Below are 21,300 nucleotides of genomic sequence, written 5' to 3'. Positions count from 1 at the left end.
CCATTTGACCCAATGGACCAGCCTCCATGACTTTAAAAGAATCTAACAAAAGCTGGATGGATTCTCAATACCGGAAAACTCTTATCAAGCAAAGAGCTAAACTCTTACATTGTGTAAGTTGTTAACATAGCCTTGAAAAGCCAAGAACAATGATTATGTACATGACCTTGTGGATTTCATACTTTGGAAGGTAGTCTTGATCCTGGAAAGCACAACAGAAGACCTTGCTGGGGGGGGGGGGGAGAGGAGGGGTAAGGAAACCTGATGATAAGCCAGAAGATATTGTTCTCTTTCAATATATATTGTTCATTAAGCACATTCACAGTTCTAATAATTCATAAGATTAAGGAATAAAAAAGTATTTAATGTTTTTTCCCCATGCTCAAAGTGATTTGCATTTCCCTCATTGTTACAATGGGCTACTACTACCACTATGCCTATATTAAAAATGGGGAGCCTGAGGCAGATAGTGACTTGCCGCACAGTGGATTCATGTCTGAGGAAAGATTTGACATAACCGCACAGCAACAGCTTTAGCAAGTGTGACAGAAGGCACTTAATCAACTTGGGATAAAAGAAGAAACTTCACATTTCTGTAAAACTGTCCATATGCTGTCAGGCTGAAGTAAAGTTCCAAATTTTTAGAAGCAAACACATAATTTTTAAGCACCAGTCATGCAGATAAGAGAATGAAAGATCTTTTAAACATCTGTACAATCAACTGCCCTTTATTTTTCCATTTCTAATTCTGATAGATGACCTCTATATAACAGCAGCCTGTGTGTTAAGGTGCTCAAAAAGCCAGTCAGAAACACAATTATGTTGAATGCTAACCATTTACATACTGTAATCAAGTTCTTAGCCCTGTCCTCCACAAGCTGTCCAAGTGCAAAAGAAATGGGCGTGGGGAAGGAAGAAAAACATACAAAAGCCTAAAATAATCAATATATTTTGGAACATATTCATATTTTGTGAGCTATGGGCCAGAAATACAATGACTAGGGGGATGTGGTTCTGAAACAATGTGTCAGTTTCCTATGTGGAATTTCCTTTATGGGAATGAAGGGATACAACTTCAAGGGCTAAAAACCAAGGACCTCTTGACTTGAAGAGCAGAACAAAACAAAACACAAGGCAAATCCAGTCAAGAGCAAAGATCCAAGGGGAGGTTTCCAGGGAGCCCTTTGCTGATTTTGTCCAGGGCCCTGACCCGCTTACAGCCCCTTAAATTTCATGGCATCAGCCCACTAAGGCAGCAGCGGCAGCAGGACCGAAGCAGCCAGGCCACGGATCCCAGAGCCGGCCCGTGCCCGGGGGCGAGGCGCCCGGTCGCCCTCCTGCCCAGGATGAGCCTTTCCCTGCGCGAGAGAGGCAAGAGGCTCACGGAACCCCGCCGCCCGTCTTCCAGCCCCTTCTCCCCCAGAGTCTCCCTGCTCTCCCGTCGAGGAGACCCGCCGCCCGGATGCCTCCCCTCACGGACTGCGCTTTCAGGGCGGGCAAGGCAGGCGGCAAGGCGCCCGAGCCCCACGGAGCTGCTGGCGGGACAGGCCAGGAAAAGTTTCCCTTCTCGGGGCAAAGGGGGGCGAGACGGGCCGGCCCGAAACTCCTCGCGGAGAAACTTCTCCGCTGCTTCGGGGGCGTCCAAGGGGCCTCCCCCCCCCGCCAGGAAGCGGAGGCGACCACGCCCCGCGGGGAGGGGGGCGGGCGGAGGGGAGGCGGCGCGGGCGCCAAGCGGCCTCCGGCGCCCCCCACCCGGCCCCCTCTCGCCCCGGTTCGCGTCCCGCCTGAGGCGGAGAACTCTCGGGCACGCGCCGCCGGATAGAAACAGCGAAGGACAGTTACCTGGGCGGCGGTCGGTCGGGCTGCCTCCCTTCTCCCCTCCGGGCGCCCCGCTCGCCTCACGCGCCGCCCGCGACTCCTCGCCTCGCAACTCAAACTGCCGGCCTCCCTCGCAGGCCCCGCCCCTCGCTCGCGCGTCCCCGCGGCAGCAACCGCCTCCCCGCGCGCGCGCCCCGGCGGAGGGGGAAAGGGGCGTGGCTCCCCGCCTAGTTTTCTCCGTCCCGTTAGCAACGCCGACGCTCCGCTTTCCCTGGAAGGTGACAAAAAGAGGATCCCGCTCGCCCAAGGGCGAGACTACGATCCCCAGCATGCATTGCTGCTAACCCGCCCTGTGGGTAGGTTTTTTTCGGGGTTGGTGTGCGAACTCGCGTATGTGTAATTCTTCCGCTTTCAAAAAATAGTTCCGCTACTGCCTTTATTACAAGAAAGCAGCTAAGGCTTTTTCGGAGGTTTGTTTCTCGAAGGAAGTTATAAAGGGGTGGGGAGAGCGTCTCCGTTGTCACAGGACAATGAATTGTGGGGTTGGGGGGGGGAGGGGAGAGCGCACTCGCGGAAGGATACGCGGAAGGGGCGGGGCAACGCGTCCTGCGTGTGAGGAGAGGGCGGAGAGAAGGATGGCGGAGGCCGAGTGGGGGTGACGGGGCAGCAGTCTCTCAAGGGGAGCCCCCCGCCCGCCACTCAGCGACAGGTCAGTGGGGGGGGGCGAGGGCTGTCGGGTTGCAGCAGCAGCAGCAGCCGGCGGCGGCGGCGGCGCGGGAGGGGCGAGCGGGCCTCGGGGGCGCCTCCCGCCAGGCTCCCCTCGAGAGGGTCTTCCTCCGCCCCGTGACCCCTCCCTCCGCTTCCGCCCCGTGCCGCCTTCCGGCCCTCTCATAGCGGGCTGCGATGTCCCCCAAGTGGGCGCCTTGGCCCGGGGCCTCTGGGGGAGCAGGAGGCCGAGCAAGGGGCGCCTTGGGTCTGGCGCCTCATGGTCCTCGGCTTGTTCCGATGAGAACCCATCCATATTGTCTTAATGGCTCTGTGAAATGCACCTCGGGGTCCTTGTGCAGCTTCCCCCTCGCCTCAGCTCTGTCCCGCCTTCCCCCCACTTCTCCGCCCCGCCAACAACCCTGTGAGGTTGGTTAGGCAGAGGGAGGGGGGGCTATGCTGCCTCCAGAGGCAATTGGGACTCCTGAGCGTATCCAGTTGCTGCTGAAAGCAGCATGACATGGTAAGGTGCCAAATTGAAAAGGGGAAATTGGGAGTGTGTTCTTGGCTCTTGCTTTGAATCCACAGCTTGAATTTTGCTACAGTTTTACCTGTTCTGCATATGACAGTGGGTGATGGACAGGTGGGTGTGACTTCAACCAAACAGTATGGGGAGGCATGGTGGAAGAGGTTTCCTGTTGCTGATTTATTGTAAAATAATACATTTTCAGTGGCACTATCTATGTAAGGTTTGTGGTTTCAAAGCTAGAAATATCAAAAGGCCCTTCCCTTTTTAATAATTCATTTTACTTTGTTGTTGGTGTTGTTACATACTAAGACTTCAGCCTTCCTAAATTTAGTTTTTCTCTGGTTGTGTGCAAATAATAGCTTTTCAGAGACCGAACTGTATTGTGGAAAGCCCTTACCCATAATGCACATCATGGATGGTTTGGTCTGCCTGCAGAATAGATGCCACAAGTGCCACAGAAAGCAGGAGTTTGTGGAACGGATGAACCAGTGGGGGAAGGCCTCATGGTCCTGGCTTTGCTGTAGCCAAGCCTCCATTCCTTCTAGCATTGTCCTGTGCTTTGCTGCTGCCTGATTTGTGGCTCAGAAGATTAGAGACAATATAAACTATATACAGTTGTACCTTGGTTCTCGAACGTAATCCACTCTGGAAGTCCATTCAACTTCTGAAACGTTCGAAAACCAAGGCACGGTTTCCGATTGGCTGCAGAAGCTTCCTGCACTCAAGCAGAAGCCGTGTTGGATGTTCGGCTTCTGAAAAAAGGTTCGAAAACTTACGGTACTTCCGGGTTTTCAGCGTTTGGGAGCCAAAACGTATGAGTACCAAGGTGTTCGAGAACCAAGGTACAAGTGTATTATGGAAAGTTTCCCCCCTGTTTGTTGTGCAATTGGGCAACTCTTAAGATATCGCAACAAAATTCTGCATGATAACTTCTGAGCACAAGAAGCAGGGTTTATTTTCTTTTTTTTGATACAGTTGGACACCATTTTGAATTAAGATGGTGGACTGAGCCAGTCAAAAGAATTCCTGAGCAATGCTGGGTACGAGACTTTTAGTGTAAAGCAAACTATGGTTTATGAATATATGAATAGCAAGCTGGTGCATACTGCTCAGTAGCGTTGGATTTGCCTCTCCTGGGCTTTGCGATATGCGTGGACCAGCTCTTGTAGTTTGTTTCTCTCCAAACAAACTGCAAGCACTGGTTTGCATGTGACGCAAAGCTGCTGGTTTGTTTCCTCTCTGATGTGGTAAAGGGAGGAGGGAATTGAACACTATTGAGCAGCATGTATCATAGCATATTAAACCATTGTTTATTTTAAACTGCATTTTAACATTTGAGTGCAAACCAGGTCAGTGTGTAGCAATGTGCTCTGATGTAGCACCGACTTATATTATGGACATGAAGTGTAATATGCTAATCAGAAGGTCTGCCTTTTTAAAGTTCTCAAAGTTCTTAACCTAGCTCATGGTTGTCATCTGAACTAGCCAGATGTTTAACTAATGATCAATCACAGTCAATCAATCATTTGAAAAATGCTTATTTTTAAAAAATAAATTTTATTTTTCAATTTAACAGTAATCATAATAAATTACATACATACTTATTTTGACTTCTCTTCTCCCCTTCCTTGGTTTCTTATCAAAACAGTTTTAAAACTGTATATCCCCCTTAACTTCTTTTGTTTATTACTCTCTATATTTCTTCCAAAATCACCTTTAAACTGCTTGATTTTAAATTAATCCTGCTAATGTATTTAGTTGTTTACAATATTTTTAATGATAATCCATGTATCCATTCTTCGTTAAACAATATTTCATCTTGACTTCTTATGAAAAATAAGACTTTAGAGCCACCTTGCCCCAAAATGGCAACTAGACATCTGCTTTGGTGACTGTAACCTTGGGTTAAGGTGCCATTTGGCACCTAGCTTATATATATGAGTTTCTAACACTGAGCAACAGCCCTCTTTCTTACTCTCCAGCAACTGCTATTCAGGGCTAATATTTATATATTTATTTATTATTAAATTACTACATTTCTATACCACCCTTCATCCAAGGATCGGTTTACAATATAAAAACATAAAAATACATAACATAGCTGCATACCCCCCTCCCATACACAGTATAAAAGGCCATAGATTGTTTAATTAACCAAAGGCAGAGGAGAAGTGTGTTGTTTTTGCTTGACACCTAAAGATATGTAACAAATGTCCCAGGCAAGCCTCCTTGGTGAGAGCATTCCACAAATGGGGAGCCACCACAGAAAAGATCCGTTCTCATGTTGCCACCCTCCAGACCTCTTGTGGAGAAGGCACACACAGAAAGGCCTCAGATGATGATTGCAGGGTCTTGATTGGTTCATATGGAAAGAGACAGTCCTTGAGGTGTTGTAGGCTGGAGCTAATTAGAGCTTTATAGGTCAAAACTGACACTTTGAACAGGACCCAAACACTAAATGGCAGCCAGTGCAACTGGGCCAGGATTGGTTTTAATGGTCCAGGGAACCATCCACTAACAGTGCCTCAGTATGGATTGAGCTTCAGTTTGTTGGCTCTCAGTTTCTTCCACTCTCCAGTTTTAATCTGAAATCTTTGGCATAGTACTGTGCCCAGAGCTCAGAAACTGCTTGCGCTAACGAAATTCCCTGTCACAAAATGTGCCTAGAACAAGGGGAATTTCAAACCCTGAGTCCAGCACATCCACTGCCTCAACTCCATATGTGAAGGAGAAGTAGAGCTGTGTGTCATCAGCATATAGCTGACAACATACCCCATAACTGAAGAAGACCTCACTCAGCATGTAGATGTTAAACAGCCTAGGGCATACCGTATTTTTCGCCCTATGGGGCGCACCGGCCCATAGGACGCACCTAGTTTTCAGGGGGGGAAATCAAGGAAAAAATATGATCCCCCCCCCTGCAGCTCTAGGAGCAGCGGACATGCTGCACGTGGCCTGTGCGCTACTCCAAGACCACCTTCCCGCTTTTGCGGGAGGTGGCGGAATTCCCCCACCTCCCACAAAAGCCCACAGGAGCCGCGCGCGACTCCTGCGGGCTTTTCGACCAGGAGGGAGAAGGGACTGAAATGGCCAGTCGGTCCCTTCTCCCTCCTTGGGGAAAAGCCCCCAAGAGTGGCGCACTCTTTAAAGGCTGTGCGACTCCTGCGGGCTTTTCTACGAGGTGCGGGAATTCCTAGAAAAGCCAGCAGAAGCTGCGCAGCCCCTTTAAAGAGCGCACGGCTTTTGCGGGCTTCTGCGGGAGGTGGGGGAATTCCCCCATCTCCTGCAAAAGCCCACAGGAGGGAGAAGGGACGGACTCGGGCAGTCCATCCCTTCTCCCTCCTTGGGGAAAAGCCCCCAAGTGCCACGCTCTCTTTAAAGGCTGCGCGGCTCCTGCGGGCTTTTCTATGAGGTGGGGGAATTCCCCCACCTCCCGCAGAAGCCGTGCGCTCTTTAAAGGGGCTGCGCGGCTTCTGCTGGCTTTTCTATGAGGTGGGGGAATTCCCCCACCTCCCGCAGAAGCCGTGCGCTTTTTAAAGGGGCTGCGCGGCTTCTGCTGGCTTTTCGACCCAACTTGTGGGGCTGGCGATGGGGGGAAGCGCTGCTTTCCCCCACCGCCAGCCTCAAAGCCGGGTCGGAGAGTAGCGGGAAGGCGTCACGTGCCTTCCCGCTGCCCCCCGATCCTCTGGGGCTGGCAATGGGGGGAAGCGCTGCTTTCCCCCACCGCCAGCCTCAAAGCGCAGACTCTTCTGGCTTCAGCGAAAGCAACGCGAAGCCTCTGGAGCGCAGGCTTCCTAGGCTTCTCGTTGCTATCGCTGAAGCCAAGGAGCCTGCATTCACCCCATAGACGCACACACACATTTCCCCTTCATTTTTGGAGGGGAAAAAGTGAGTCCTATAGGGCGAAAAATACGGTAAATGGGAACCTTAGGAAGCCCTTTGTTGAAGGCTCCTCGGGGCCAAAGAGCAACCTCCAAGCATCAGCCGTTGGAAACCATTGACATAGGACCGCAACCATCCCAAAGTGCCACCCATCCCTGACTCGGACAGCCACTCCTGACATGGTTGATGATATTGAAAGCTGCTAAAAGGTTGCAGAGAATTAACAGGGACACATTTCCCCTGTCTCTCTCCCAACAGATTGCCCCTACAGGGCAATCAAAGCAGCTTCTGTGCCAGAAGCAGGCCCAAACCTGTATTGAAATGGATCTAGAGAAACAGTTTTCTCCAAGAGCACCTGGATCTGGTCTGCAAATTTGCTTAATCTTTTTAAAAACTCTGAATTAAGGACCATATTGTGATAGTTTTGGTTTGGTATGAAAAAAAAGGAACCATAGGATAGGCTCTTTGAGTGGACCATTGTAAAATGTTCATTTCTTTTCGCTTAATCTGCCATGGTATATTCTGAGCCAGTAAATACTGTGTCACATTGTACATTAAGAAATCCTGTTATACTGAAATGGATAATAGCCGGCCTATCAAGATCATCAGAAATAAAAAAATCGGAAATATGAAAGGAACATTTTGTACAAAGATTACCATAATAAAGGACAAAAGTGGTAAGGACCTAACAGAAGCAGAAGACATCAAGAAGAGGTGGCAAGAATACACAGAGGAATTATACCAGAAAGATATGGATGTCTTGTACACCCCAGGTAGTGTGGTTGCTGACCTTGAGCCAGACATCCTGGAGAGTGAAGTCAAATGGGCCTTAGAAAGCACTGCAAATAACAAGGCCAGTGGAAGTGATGGTATTCCAGCTGAACTATTTAAAATTGTAAAAGATGATGCTGTTAAGGTGCTACACTCAATATGCCAGCAAGTTTGGAAAACTCAGCAGTGGCCAGAGGATTGGAGAAGATCAGTCTACATCCCAATCCCAAAGAAGGGCAGTGCCAAAGAATGCTCCAACTACCGCACAATTGCACTCACTTCACACGCTAGCAAGGTTATGCTTAAAATTCTACAAGGAAGGCTCAAGCAGTATGTGGACCGAGAACTCCCACAAGTGCAAGCTGAATTTCGAAGAGGCAGAGGAACCAGAGACCAAATTGCAAACATGCGCTGGATTATGGAGAAAGCTAGAGAGTTCCAGAAAGACATCTACTTCTGCTTCATTGACTATGCAAAAGCCTTTGACTGTGTCGACCACAGCAAACTATGGCAAGTTCTTAAAGAAATGGGAGTGCCTGATCACCTCATCTGTCTCCTAAGAAATCTCTATGTGGGACAAGAAGCTACAGTTAGAACTGGATATGGAACAATTGATTGGTTCAAAATTGGGAAAGGAGTACGACAAGGCTGTATATTGTCTCCCTGCTTATTTAACTTATATGCAGAATTCATCATGCGAAAGGCTAGGCTGGATGAATCCGAAGCCGGAATTAAGATAGCCGGAAGAAATATCAATAACCTCAGATATGCAGATGACACAACCTTGATGGCAGAAAGTGAGGAGGAATTAAAGAACCTTTTATTGAGGGTGAAAGAGGAGAGCGCAAAATATGGTCTGAAGCTCAACATCAAAAAAACGAAGATCATGGCCACTGGTCCCATCACCTCCTGGCAAATAGAAGGGGAAGAAATGGAGGCAGTAAGAGATTTTACTTTCTTGGGCTCCATGATCACTGCAGATGGTGACAGCAGTCACGAAATTAAAAGACGCCTGCTCCTTGGGAGAAAGGCGATGGCAAACCTAGACAGCATCTTAAAAAGCAGAGACATCACCTTGCCAACAAAGGTCTGTATAGTAAAAGCTATGGTTTTCCCAGTAGTGATGTATGGAAGTGAGAGCTGGACCATAAAGAAGGCTGATCGCCGAAGAATTGATGGTTTTGAATTCTGGTGCTGGAGGAGACTCTTGAGAGTCCCATGGACTGCAAGAAGATCAAACGTATCCATTCTGAAGGAAATCAGCCCTGAGTGCTCACTGGAAGGACAGCTCCTGAAGCTGAGGCTCCAATACTTTGGCCACCTCATGAGAAGAGAAGACTCCCTGGAAAAGACCCTGATGTTGGGAAAGATGGAGGGCACAAGGAGAAGGGGACGACAGAGGATGAGATGGTTGGATGGTGTTCTTGAAGCTACCAGCATGAGTTTGATCAAACTGCGGGAGGCAGTGGAGGACAGAAGTGCCTGGCGTGCTCTGGTCCATGGGGTCACGAAGAGTTGGACACGACTAAACGACTAAACAACAACAACATCAAGATCATCGTTTTTGACACAGATTGGCAGCACTTTTCCAGGGTTTTAGGTGAGTCTTTCAGTAGTACCTGGGGTTGATGGGGACTGAACTTGGGAACTGAACTTGTGACCTTCTGCAATGTTTCCCCTATTTATGTTGTGTTACACTCCTAAACCTGGAACAATAGAACTGAACAGGGCTGTTCAAAATCTGAGAGTACAGAGCTGGGGTCAGGAAAAGGAGGAAAAAAACCTGTGTTTTAGTATGATGAGCTTTCATCAAGTGTAGCTAAATGCTGCCAGAGCAAAGTTGGATGCTGATGATTATTTTTGTATAAGTACTGGAATTTTATTTTTGCAGATTTCTTCAGTTTAGACAGCTTAATTCCCTTGGTTTACTTTCAGATCCTTAGGTCCCCAATGGTATGTCAGTTTTTTTTCTCACAAAGCTGTTTATCCATGATTTGCTTTTTTTAGCTGGATATCAGTAAATGCAGCTGGACAATTTTTTTTCTACATTACTAGGCTGGCAGATTTGAGTTTCCTTGTTGAACAATATTGCAGTGAAAAGTGGTGTGGATGGCAACAGCATCAACAAGAAGCAACCCCTTCCAATCCCATCTCACTGCAATAAAACAAGGTTTAACAGTTTGGACTAATTCCTTTAAAGGCTGGAGTGGTGTTCTTAAAATGCATGAATGTTTGTGAGAAAACTTCACGTCAATCTAACATAAAGTGAGGATTAATGTAGGCTTGTGAGAATTCTCCTATGAACATGTTTTAACAGACTGAAAAGAATTCACTTTTGAATCACGCCTTAGTACCATGTTCTAAGAATGAAAGGATGATACGTTAAGTGTTCTTGGGAATTTTTCTTTTTTTTAATATAAATTTTTATTGATTTTCCAACATATATCAAAACACAACACAACTAACAGTACACAAACAAACAAACATACAAACACGTATAATTTCATATCCTCTTTTTCTTAAACCTTGTTTCAACGACTTCCCCATGCCTCCCTTTTCTGCATCCCTGTTTTAAATTTTCCCAGCAACTCCTAATTTCAATTACTTATAATTCACTTTCTTTAATCCTTTTTCTCTTACCCAATTATTTATCACTGCAATTCTGTTTTACATTACCCATGACATTTTAACACTCATTAATTTTACAACAGTTCTTAAGATAAACTTTAAATTTCTTCCAATCTTCTTCCACCGTCTCTTTTCCTTGGTCGCGGATTCTGCCAGTCATCTCAGCCAGTCCCATGTAGTCTATCACCTTCGTCTGCCACTCTTCCAGCGTGGGTAGTTCTTGTGTCTTCCAATACTTTGCTAAAAGAACTCTTGCTGCTGTTGTAGCAGATCTTGGGAATTTTTCAAGGGTCAATTGGATATTCTAATCTGAACTAGAATAGTGAGCACAGAAGCAAAGGGTGTATTACATATGTGATCTTGTAAATGACCCTTTGAAAAGTTCTTGGCTGAGCTAGCCTCTTGGGTCTCCTAACTGGGCCTTGTAGTATAAAGAATGGAATTTAAAGTGTCATCCACTGTGATTCAAATATTTTCTTCTGAGCAACTGCCACTGTTCCATCTTCCTCACCCTTTTGCCCCATAATTTGCTTCAGCTCACTTCCAAGTATTGCCACATGTCTTGCAGTCACCCCCATGATGTTTGGGAGGGTGCTACTATCTCTAGGTCTTCCCAGAGAGCCATAACTGATTAAGGCTAACTTCAAGAGTTCTGCTTCCTGCCCACTTCACTCCCTTGAGCGTGCATCAAAAGCTCCATGTAGTAGAATCTTAGAAGTTTGAATGCTTAGCAGTGTAAATGTGTGCTGTTCAAAGTTTGTATATTCAAGTAAACATAACACAGAACATATTATAAACACTGATCCCAATCCAATGTTTTCTCAGCTATACTACTGTGGAATATTTCCTCCTCCCCCTCCCCCTGGCACCTTGTTCTATTGCTGAAGTGAAAAAAAAAAAAAAAAAAAACTTAGAAGGAACCAGCTCCTCAGCTACCGTATTTTTCGCCCTATAGGACGCACCGGCCCATAGGACGCACCTAGATTTTTGGGGGGAGGGGGAGAAATAAAGGGGAAAAAAATTATTCCCCCCCCCAGGTGCGGGGCTGGGGCGGGGGAAGCCCGAGCTTCCCCCGACCCCAGCCCCCAGAACAGGCAGCACTCCGCAAGCCATGGGAGCCCAGCGCGAAGTCGCACCAGGCTTCCACAGCTTGCGGAGAGCTGCGCGAAGCCCGCTCTGGGAGCATGCGGGGCTGGGGGCGGGGGAAGCCCGCCGCCAGCCTCCAAACCAAGTCGGGAGACAGCGGGATGGCGCGCTGCGCCTCCCCGCTGTCTCCCGAGCTTGCGGGGATGGCGACGGGGAGAAGCGCGCTTCTCCCTGCTGCCAGCCTCCAAACCACGTCGGGAGACAGCGGGATGGCGCACTGCGCCTCCCCGCTGTCCCCCGAGCTTGCGGGGCTGGCGGTGGGGCTCTCCAGGCTTCAGCGAAAGCCTGCATTCTCCCCATAGGACGCACACACATTTCCCCTTCATTTTTGGTGCGTCCTATAGGGCGAAAAATACGGTATCTCTTTGAAATACATTAACAACTTGGGGGGTAGTTTGATCTGTGCATGCACAGATTGAAAGTACTTGCATTGAATGTGATGTGTGATTAAAATTCCATGAGCATACATTGCTGGCCTGTGCATAATGCATGGTGCATTCTCCGTACTTCCCTCCCCAGCTGAAGCTAAGGCATGCGTAAGGACAATTTGTGCTTATTGTAGCCGAGTCACATGAGTGATTTTGCTATAAACATCCCACATAACATAACCACCACCACCTTTATTTTCCTTCTCCTCTCTCCCAAATGATTTGTACCACCTCAAACTGTCAACTCTTATCCTTTATGGATATGGTTTTGGAACTAAAACTAATGTTGGTGACTGAAGAAGACAGTACAATTAGAATTGAGAATCCGCTATGATTAACAGCCTGCTAACACAGACCTCTTAAAGATTTCCATTGCTGCCATGTGATATCTGAGTAGAGAGGTAATTCCTAGGCTACTTGAGTATTTGTTTTTATCAGTTTTCCGAAGACTGATGCCCTGACCTACAATAAAGGTGGCCATTGCAGGTAAAGATTTGCAGACAAAGGGCCCTGCACTTCATTCTCACTGTCCCTTTGATGCTGATGCCTGGTAGTGCTGATTAGAGGAACGTGCCGTTGGCCGATGGGCTCTTCTGCAGGAGAGCTGTGATCTCTTCCTGAATGGGTGCAAAGCTAATGCTGGCAGAGGGCCCTGTGATGGAGCATTATGTGGTGGAGAGGAACTGCTGGATCCTAAATAGCCCCAGTTTGTGGAGAAAGGTCCAGTCTGGGCTTGGAGCTGGTGTGGCATGATCCCTACAAAGCTGCCACTCACCTTCTGCCCTGACGGATAGGAACTGGCAGGGCTTCTTATGTGCTGGTGGCTTTGCCACTTCTGTTGTCCCCAGCCACTCACTAGGATTGATCTGCCCACCTTCAATGTCCCATTGAACTCAGGTGGACATGGCATAGGAATGCTCTGTAAAACTGGCAACTGGTAACATTCTACAGTCACTTTGTGCTTTAGTTTGTATGGATTTATTAAAATGTTCTGATTTTAGGAGGAATTGGTGGCTATAATCTGGGCAAAGAAAATGGAAGTTGAACCATTACACCACACTGACTCACTGGCGAGAATCTTTTTCTTTCAGTTTGCAAAGTCACAGCTTCTGTGACAGGTGAACCTGACAGTTGAAGATGTAGCCTGAAAGAGCAGCTGTAAGGGTAGTAGGCACCCTATACAGTAGTGGCAGAAGTGTTTTCAGTGATGAAACAATGCAAACATGGTAGTCTGAATCAAACCTAACAGTTCCTCTTATTTTGTCTAGTTTAGCAGGTCATCTGCAAGTACTAGTACTCTTTTGTCTTTCTTTTTTTTTTTAAAGGCTTTTGCTTTTGAGGATAAATACACTGTTAAATTGTTGATATGTGTTTGACAGATTAGATACTGATGCTCTGGGAGGAAGAAATACCTTGCTTTCCAGACAAAGCCTTGATACATGTTGTTATATATGCAAATATCTTACAAGTTGAAAACAGTGTGTGCTGTTCTTGAAGGCTAATGCCATTGATATAGAAGAATAGCATTATAATTGCTGTCTAGTTTTGTTGGTTTTAACCATTCAACAATAGCAACTATCTGAAAGGATGAGAAATCTCCCCACTTTCCTTCCTTCCAAATGGAGGCTAGGAACACTGTCTGAAGCAGATGATTCTGAATTGTGTGCTTGTTCTTCTGCATGGTCTTTCATGTTTTCAGGTAATGAGGTTTATAATAATAATAATAATAATAATAATAATAATAATAAAGTAAAAATAAAAATTATTTATTTATTTATTTATACTCCGCTCATCTGGCTGGATTTCCCCAGCTACTCTGGGAGGCTTCCAACAAAATATTAAAAATACAATAAAAATCAGACATTAAAAACATCTCTAAACAGGGCTGCCTTCAGATGTCTTTTAAAAGTTGTTTATTTCCTTGACGTCTGATGGGAGGGCATTCCACAGGGCGGACGCCACTACTGAGAACGCCCCCTGCCTGGTTCCCTGCAATCTCACTTCTCGGAGTGAGGGAACCACCAGAAGGCCCTCAGAGCTGGACCTCAGTGTCCGGACTGAACGATGGGAGTGGAGATGCTTCTTCAGGTATACAATTTATAGAATTGTAGAGTTGGATAGGACCACGAGGGCCATCTAGTCCATCTCCCTGTAATGCAGGAATTTTTTTGCCCAATTTGGGGCTCTAACCCATGACCCTGAAGTTCAGCATCTCATGTTCTACCAACTGAGATATCGCGGTGCAGGGGGGGCCACTAGGGGGTGCATTGGAAGATGGCCGACAATACCATCTCTCCGACACACACGGGGTAATTAAGAGGCCGTTATGGGAGTAGGCAGCCTCCCTTGTTGCCCCAAGGAAATGGGGAACACTGCCCTTGCCTGCTGTGCCCATAAATCACCCCCTAATTCGAAAGAAGGGGGTGAGGGCCCTAGGCAGAATGCCCCCGTGTGGACCTCGGCTCTCCTGGACGCTGTCTCTGATCGCGCACTAGTTGCAGCAATTTGGAATAATTAATTACAAAAGAAGCAAATGCACATATTTTAAGTGAAGAAGGGGAGTGAAGTCTGCTAATTTAAGTGACCTCTGCGAAAGAAGACGACGGGCTGGAGAAACAGGAATATTTTACGATGAAGATACACCAAAGGCGGGGTATGTTGACAACAGGGCTGAATGGGGGGGGCCTTTTTTACTTTCCTTCTATGTGATTTACAAGAACCCCTCCTCATTAGAACCGTCGGTTGAACTGACCCAAGCAGGATGATTAAGGTCTGTGTGGAGATAAACTTTAACCAAAAGTATGCTTTATGGAGACCGAGAACCAATAATAGCTTTTGGAATAGCGCAGCAATTAATTCGGAGTCGCCATCTTGCCAAAGGATTTATAGCCGGGAGGAAGAATGGACTTGTTTTTAGACTGCATTCCTAGTGAATCTCCTCAGAGGTTTTGAGAAAGGAGGCAGATTGGTGAAGATGAATGACGCTAAGACTGTTTTGATGTATGAAAGTGATGTTATATGGAAAACGTCTGGATATGGCTACTGGATAAAAAATAATAATATCCACGCAGGATTACAAACTGTTCTAACCAGCTTGCGGAGACTATCAGAGGTCACAAAGAGAAAGGAAAAATATATGAAAATAACAACAAGAGATGTGGAAGAATACCGTATTTTTCACCCTATAGGACGCACTTTTCCCCCTCCAAAAATGAAGGGGAAATCTGGGTGCGTCCTATGGGGCGAATGCAGGCTTTCGCTGAAGCTTGGAGAGCGAGAGGGGTCGGTGCGCACCGACCCCTCTCACTCTCCAGGCTTCAGGAAGACATCCGCAGCCTAGGCAGCCCTGTGGGAGGTCCCGCAGGGATGTTTAGGCTGCGGATAGCAGCCTGCTTCCCAGAGCGTCGGGCGCCCTGAAAGCAGAGCGCCCGGCGCTTCGGGAACACATCCGCAGCGTGGGGAGGCCTGCAGGAGTTCCCCGCAGGGCTCCCCACGCTGCGGATAGCAGCCTGCCGCCCGGCGGGCGGGGCGCCCTGAAGCAAAGCGCCCCTCGCGCCGGGCATACATCCGCAGCGTGGGGAGCCCTGCAGGAGTTCCCCGCAGGTCTCCCCACGCTGCGGATAGCAGCCAGCCGCCCGGCGGGCGGAGCGCCCTGAATCAGAGCGCCCCTCGCGCTGGGCAGACATCGGCCAGCCCCACAAGCTCGGGGGACAGCAGGGAGGCGCAGCGCCGCCATCCCGCTGTTCCTTGACCTGGTTCGGTTTCTCTGACCTGCTTTTTGGGGGGAAATAAAGGGTTAGGGTTATTTATTATGATGTTCACAATACTATCCAGTCCTTTATTTCCCCCCAAAAAAACTAGGTGCGTCCTATGGGACGAAAAATACGGTAATAAGAAAGGACTGGATAGTATTGTGAACATCATAAGGTTCGATTTGTGGACATTAAAACAGCAGTAAGAAGCAAGAAGTTGATTGGATCCCTTCGGAACTTGAAATATGGGTACCCCCAACAAAAATTTAAAATTCGGCTGTGTAATTTGAAATTTATGTAATTTGGTTTGATTTGATGTGATTGGTTGGTTAATAAAAAATTATTCTTAAAAAAGAAGAGATATCGTGGTGCAAGTTTTAATGCTGTGTTTTCATTTAGTGGAGTGTCAGTGATAGAATCGTAGAATTTTAGAGTTGGAAGGCACCACACGGGTCATCTAGTCCAACCCCCTGCAGTTTAGGACTCTTTTGCTCAACATGGGGCTCAAACCCATTACCCTGACATTGAGAGCCATATAATTTTCAAGTAAAGCAACATTTGCTTGCAAGAAGGAAGGTGTTGTTACTGTACTCTATACTTGTGCAGTGGAACCTCGGGTTACAGATGCTTCAGGTTACAGACTCCGCTAATCCTAGAAATATTACCTCAGGTTAAGAACTTTGCTTCAGGATGAGAACAGAAATCGTGCTCCGGCGGCGCGGCAGCATCAGGAGGCGCCATTAGCTAAAGTGGTGCTTCAGGTTAAGAACAGTTTCAGGTTAAGAACGGACCTCCGGAACAAATTAAGTACTTAACCCGAGGTACCACTGTATTCTGTACTGTTTATTACAAAACAGATAATTGAACTTATATTTATTTCATCTGCCATTTAAGAGTTTTTAAGGAATGTTAATTTTCATTTCTTTTTTTGGCGAGTGGGTGGGGAGAATTCTCAAAGTTTATGTAATTCTCGTAGCCACTTGTAGAGTTTCTGAAATTCTGTTCTGAGAGCCTGTTCCAGCAAAGCAATTATCAAGGGAGCTATTATAAGAATATGTTTATTAGAAAGGTTTCAAAGCATACAGAAAATAACACGATTGTGGGAAAACCTTTCAACTTGTTCCCTGAGCTTAGGTGCACTGCTGTGAGCTGGAAGAGCATTGTGGGTATTGATATGCAAATAAAGAATGGATTTGAAGCCTTCTAATAGACAGAGTGGGTGGATGATGGAAACTTCAAATGCCAAGAAAATCATTTAGTACATATTCTATACTGTAGCACATTATCTTTTAAAGTTCAGTGTTATTGATTGAGTAGACACTTTCTAGAGGCCCACCTCTTTTAGATCCCCAAGTAACTGTAGCAATGTGAAGATCACAGTGTATAATGTAACTCGTTTTGTTTACATAGAGTGGCTGTAGGTTTTTTGAAGGTGACATATACCACCCTCCATATACCACAAATTGCAAAAAGAACCAGATAAATTCTCTACACAAAGTTGCTCACAAATTTATAAAGATACAGGTTTGGGTGAACTGCCCCCTCTAATTGAGTAAAAGAGGCTTAGTTTTTACATTTGGTAGAATGAAACTGCAGTCACAACTCTTCTAGACTGCTTTTCCATTTCTGTGTTTTAAATAATTTTTCTTTTGTGCACAGCATTTACCGTATTTCATCTTCAGCTAGATCCTCCACCTGAGTAAGATTGTCTTCCATAAACATGGTTTTAACAAAGAGTCCGTAAGTGACTGGAGGCGGGAGTTGATCACGGTGTGGATTTGCCAAGTGTGCCTTCCTCTTAGCACGTTTCTCCCTTGTGTCTTGAGTTCGAGTGTCTTCACAGACCATGGCACCTTTGGTAAAGGCTGTTCTCCAATTGGAGTGCTTGCAGGCAAGTGTTTCCCAATTGTTGGTGTTTATACTACATTTTTTAAGATTTGCCTTGAGACAGTCTTTAAACCTCTTTTGTTGACCACCAGCATTATGCTTTCCATTTTTAAGTTTGGAATAGAGTAGTTGCTTTGGAAGACGATCATCAGGCATCCACACAACGTGACCAGTCCAACGAAGTTGATGTTGAAGAATCATTGCTTCAACACTGGTGATCTTTGCTTCTTCCAGTATACTGGTATTAGTTCGCCTGTCTTCTCAAGTGAGGTGTAAATTTTTTTGGAGACATTGTTGATGGAATCTTTCAAGGAATTGGAGATGGTGTTTATAAGTGGTTCATGTTTCACAAGCGTACAGTAAGGATGGTAGTACAATAGCTTTGTAAATAAGCATTTTGGTTTCCTTGCGAATATCCTGGTCCTCAAACACTCTGCACTTCAATCGGGAGAAAGCCACACCCGCAGAGCTCAGGCAGTACTGCATTTTAGCATCAGTATTGACCCTTGTGGAAAGATAACTGCCCAGGTAGGAGATGTGATCAACATTTTCCAACGTTACACCATTGGGTTGGATTTGTGGCGCTGCAGAGGGGTTATTTTGTACTTGTTGGTGCAGTATTTTGGTTTTTTTTTTTTAAAAAAAAGATATTTATTGGGATTTTACAAAAAACAAAAATTTACAAAATGAAAAAACCAACAGAGAAAAGTAAAAAATAGGAAAGGAATACAAGAAATACAAAAATTCATAGAAAAATAAACAAGAAAAAAAAATACAAAATACAGAAAACAAGTAGATAGGAAAAAATTAAAAAGCAAATCCATTTTTTGATATCTTTAAGTTCATTTGCTTGTTTCCTTGACCTCCTCACACCTCCCCCTTTTGTATTCCCATTTACATAATCAATTCAGCAAATCCTTACCCTTTTTCATTTATCTTAACTCTATATCTTAGCATATTATATCTCAATATTTTCATCCGTTTATCAGTTCATTTTTTACATATTCTTATTAACTTTTGTTGCTAATTACCACTTATTGCCAATCCAAACATAATTTTAACATTCATTAATTTTACAATATTTCTGAAGATAAACTTTAAATTTCTTCCAGTCTTCCTCCACCGCCTCTTCTCCCAGGTCTCGGATTCTGCCAGTCATTTCCGCCAGTTCCTCAGTATTTTGGTTTTGGGATGTTGAGCGATAGGCCAAGCTTTTTGTAAGCTTCTGCAAAGGTATTTAATATGATGTATAGAGAGAGGAGTGTCCAGTCTTGTGAGACACAACTACAGTCTGAAGCCAGATGATCACCACATTTGTTGTTTGTGAGATGTGTTCCTTTGTTACAGAAAGTTGAGAGATGTTTTCTCTTTTAAATTCATTGTAAAATTCTGATTTATTTTTTTTTTAAGATGAAACATTACATTTCGGGATAAACTTTCAGCCTTATTTTAGAGTGGTTGCTAACTTCAGTGCCAGGTGCAAAGGTTAGCAAATGTCCCAACTTTTCCTATTGTTTCTATTCTACCCCCCCCCCAACAATTCTGGGTCCATGCACTGTGATTCTTCAATGGGTTGATCATACAGAAAAGTAGTAAAATATTGTTGCTTCACTAGGACAGTGGATTTTTAAAAATGCAGTGTTTTACAAACATGAAAGGAAAAAATGCCAGCAATGTGTTGGTCTGACCAAGCCTTCCCTAACCTGGATCTCTCCAGATATTTTGAATTACAAGTCCCAGCAGCCAAAGTCAGCTTGGCTGTTCTGGCTGAGGCTGATGGGAGTTGTAGTCTAAAATATCTGAAGAGTTCTCAGTTGGGGGAGGCTGGTATAATCTTATTGGTCTGCGAATAACTATTTAAGGCTAACATGCTGCAGACTAGGCTTCTGCCATCACCTTTACAAGCAATACCATTTTTTCCCCTCTCTCTCCTCTTCCCCTTTAATATCAATTCTGAGACGAGTTCTGTTGGTTGATTTTCGACTTTTAGCTGCTCCATGAAAGCAGCATTAAAATTTCTCTGAAATCTGAACAGATTTATGTGCTGAAATATTTCCTTAGTTTCCGGTGAGTCAGATGTGTTGATGAATGACCACGCAGCTGGGGAGAAAGCACTTCTTTGCCTCCAAGTGGAACATTGGTGATCAAGGGGAGGTGGGTGGCAGAGCAGCCTTAGCTATTATTGAGTGGCATTTTGGTGAGTCATGGACTTGAAACAATAACTCTGACTTTCCTGTTTCACCCAAATTCCACGTTGTCAGTGGTGCTTATGCTCCCAGCAAAAATGTTGACTCCATATGAGCTGAGGAAAGGTCATGGGTTTGGAGGAATGCCCTTTCTCACGGCTCTCATTCAGACAAAATGATACATGGATCCTGATACTGAGGGCATGGGACAGTGTGAGGGTTGTAGCCTGAGAGACAATTCATGGGAAACCTTTATTTCTAATAAACAAATAAAGACACAACATTCTCTTACTTCTGGCAGCCAGGGGTGGAGGTAGAGAAGATGCAATAATTCTACAGATACAGAGAAAGCTATTCATTCTAATGAATAATTTGGTTTATAATGTTGTGGAAAACAAGTCATTTGGGAGTAGCATTTAAAGTGGTCACTTCAAGTGTTTAAATGTGGGTTGTCTGTAACAAAAAAAACCCCTTCCAAATAACCACATATATAGCTTGCCTTCAGTGGAAAGCCCATCTAGAGCTGGTGTACAAACCAGAATCCCAGAGCTGGCTACCCATAGGATCTCCATCTTGTCAGTAGTCTGTTGTCATTTATTAGCTCTTGTTCTGTCACCAGTTTAGGACATGCCCAGCCTCTCCAGATCAATATGTTAAAGAGAAATAGAGCTAGGTATCATCGGCATACTTGTGACATCTTGCCCCAAATCTTCTAAGGACTACTCCCATTAGCTTCATATAGAAATCAGTCGCCACCCCAATCTCCACAGCTTGTGCAAGGTTCCAGGGTTCGTGTTTCCTTTGGAAATGTGGCACAGTGGAGACTGCAGTATCTTTAGGATATATGGTTTATTTACACAATTACTCAGGTTGTGTATGAGCGTACTTTGGAGGGGTTCCTAACATTACACTCCAAGCAGGTCTCTTGCTTCTTCCATGGGCACAGCAGCCTTGGATTCAAAACAGAAATCAGCCATCTTCTCTGTCTCCTCTTATAGTCTGTCACTGTTTTTGCTAGCGCTGCACTGCCAGCTGCAATTCTAAAAACTAACTGGTCTCACTACAGTGAGGGGGAAAAGTATTTGATCCCCTGCTAAATTTGCCCGGGAAAACCCCCCAGAAACCCAGAAGACAAAAGTCAGAGATTGATGTGCATTATAATGAGTGAAATAAGTGATCCCTTTGCAAAAGATGACTTAGTACTTGGTGGCAAAACCCTTGTTGGCAGTTACAGAGGTCAGATGTTTCTTGTAGGTGGCCACCAGGTTTGCACACATCTCAGGAGGTATTTTGTCCCACTCCTCTTTGCAGATCCTCTCCAAGTCAGTAAGATTTCGAGGCTGATGTGTAGCTACTCAAACCTTCAGCTCCCTCCACAGATTTTCGATGGGATTAAGGTCTGAAGACTGGCTAGGCCACTCCAGGACCTTAATGTGCTTCTTCTTGAGCCACTCCTTTAAGGGTGCCTTGGCCGTGTGTTTTGGATCATTGTCATGCTGGAATGCCCATCCTTGACCCATTTTCAATGCCCTGGCTGAGGGAAGGAGGTGCTCACCCAAGATTTGACA

At 45.6% G+C, this 21,300-nt stretch overlaps 3 protein-coding genes across 19 annotated transcripts in view; 2 read left to right on the top strand and 1 right to left on the bottom strand.

The window, feature by feature from the left end:
* The window catches only part of PEAK1 (pseudopodium enriched atypical kinase 1), a 71,200-nt gene extending 69,211 nt beyond the window's left edge, over positions 1-1,989 (bottom strand). For all 4 annotated transcript variants that reach the window (XM_083630039.1, XM_083630035.1, XM_083630037.1 and 1 more), the window contains exon 1: positions 1,843-1,989. The gene's annotated coding sequence lies outside the window, so the exon portion shown is untranslated. The remainder of the gene's footprint in view (positions 1-1,842) is intronic.
* Positions 1-21,300, top strand: part of RCN2 (reticulocalbin 2) — an 810,887-nt gene that overhangs the window by 179,315 nt on the left and 610,272 nt on the right. The gene's annotated exons all lie outside the window — the stretch shown is intronic.
* HMG20A (high mobility group 20A) overlaps positions 1,999-21,300 on the top strand; it is a 65,823-nt gene continuing 46,521 nt past the window's right edge. For 2 of the 14 annotated variants that reach the window (XM_083630708.1, XM_083630713.1), the window contains exon 1: positions 2,404-2,527. Coding sequence is in view for 4 of the 14 variants with exons in the window: in XM_083630705.1 (XP_083486831.1) it covers positions 17,506-17,550 (45 nt within the window). In the remaining 10 variants the exon portion in view is untranslated. The other 12 variants (XM_083630707.1, XM_083630712.1, XM_083630718.1 and 9 more) reach the window with 11 other exon arrangements.

Source organism: Podarcis filfolensis (genome assembly GCF_964270895.1).
Source record: "Podarcis filfolensis genome assembly, chromosome: 9".
Classification (NCBI taxonomy): domain Eukaryota; kingdom Metazoa; phylum Chordata; class Lepidosauria; order Squamata; family Lacertidae; genus Podarcis; species Podarcis filfolensis.
Note: the sequence above shows the minus strand (reverse complement) of the source record. Positions and strands in the feature narration are given on the sequence as shown.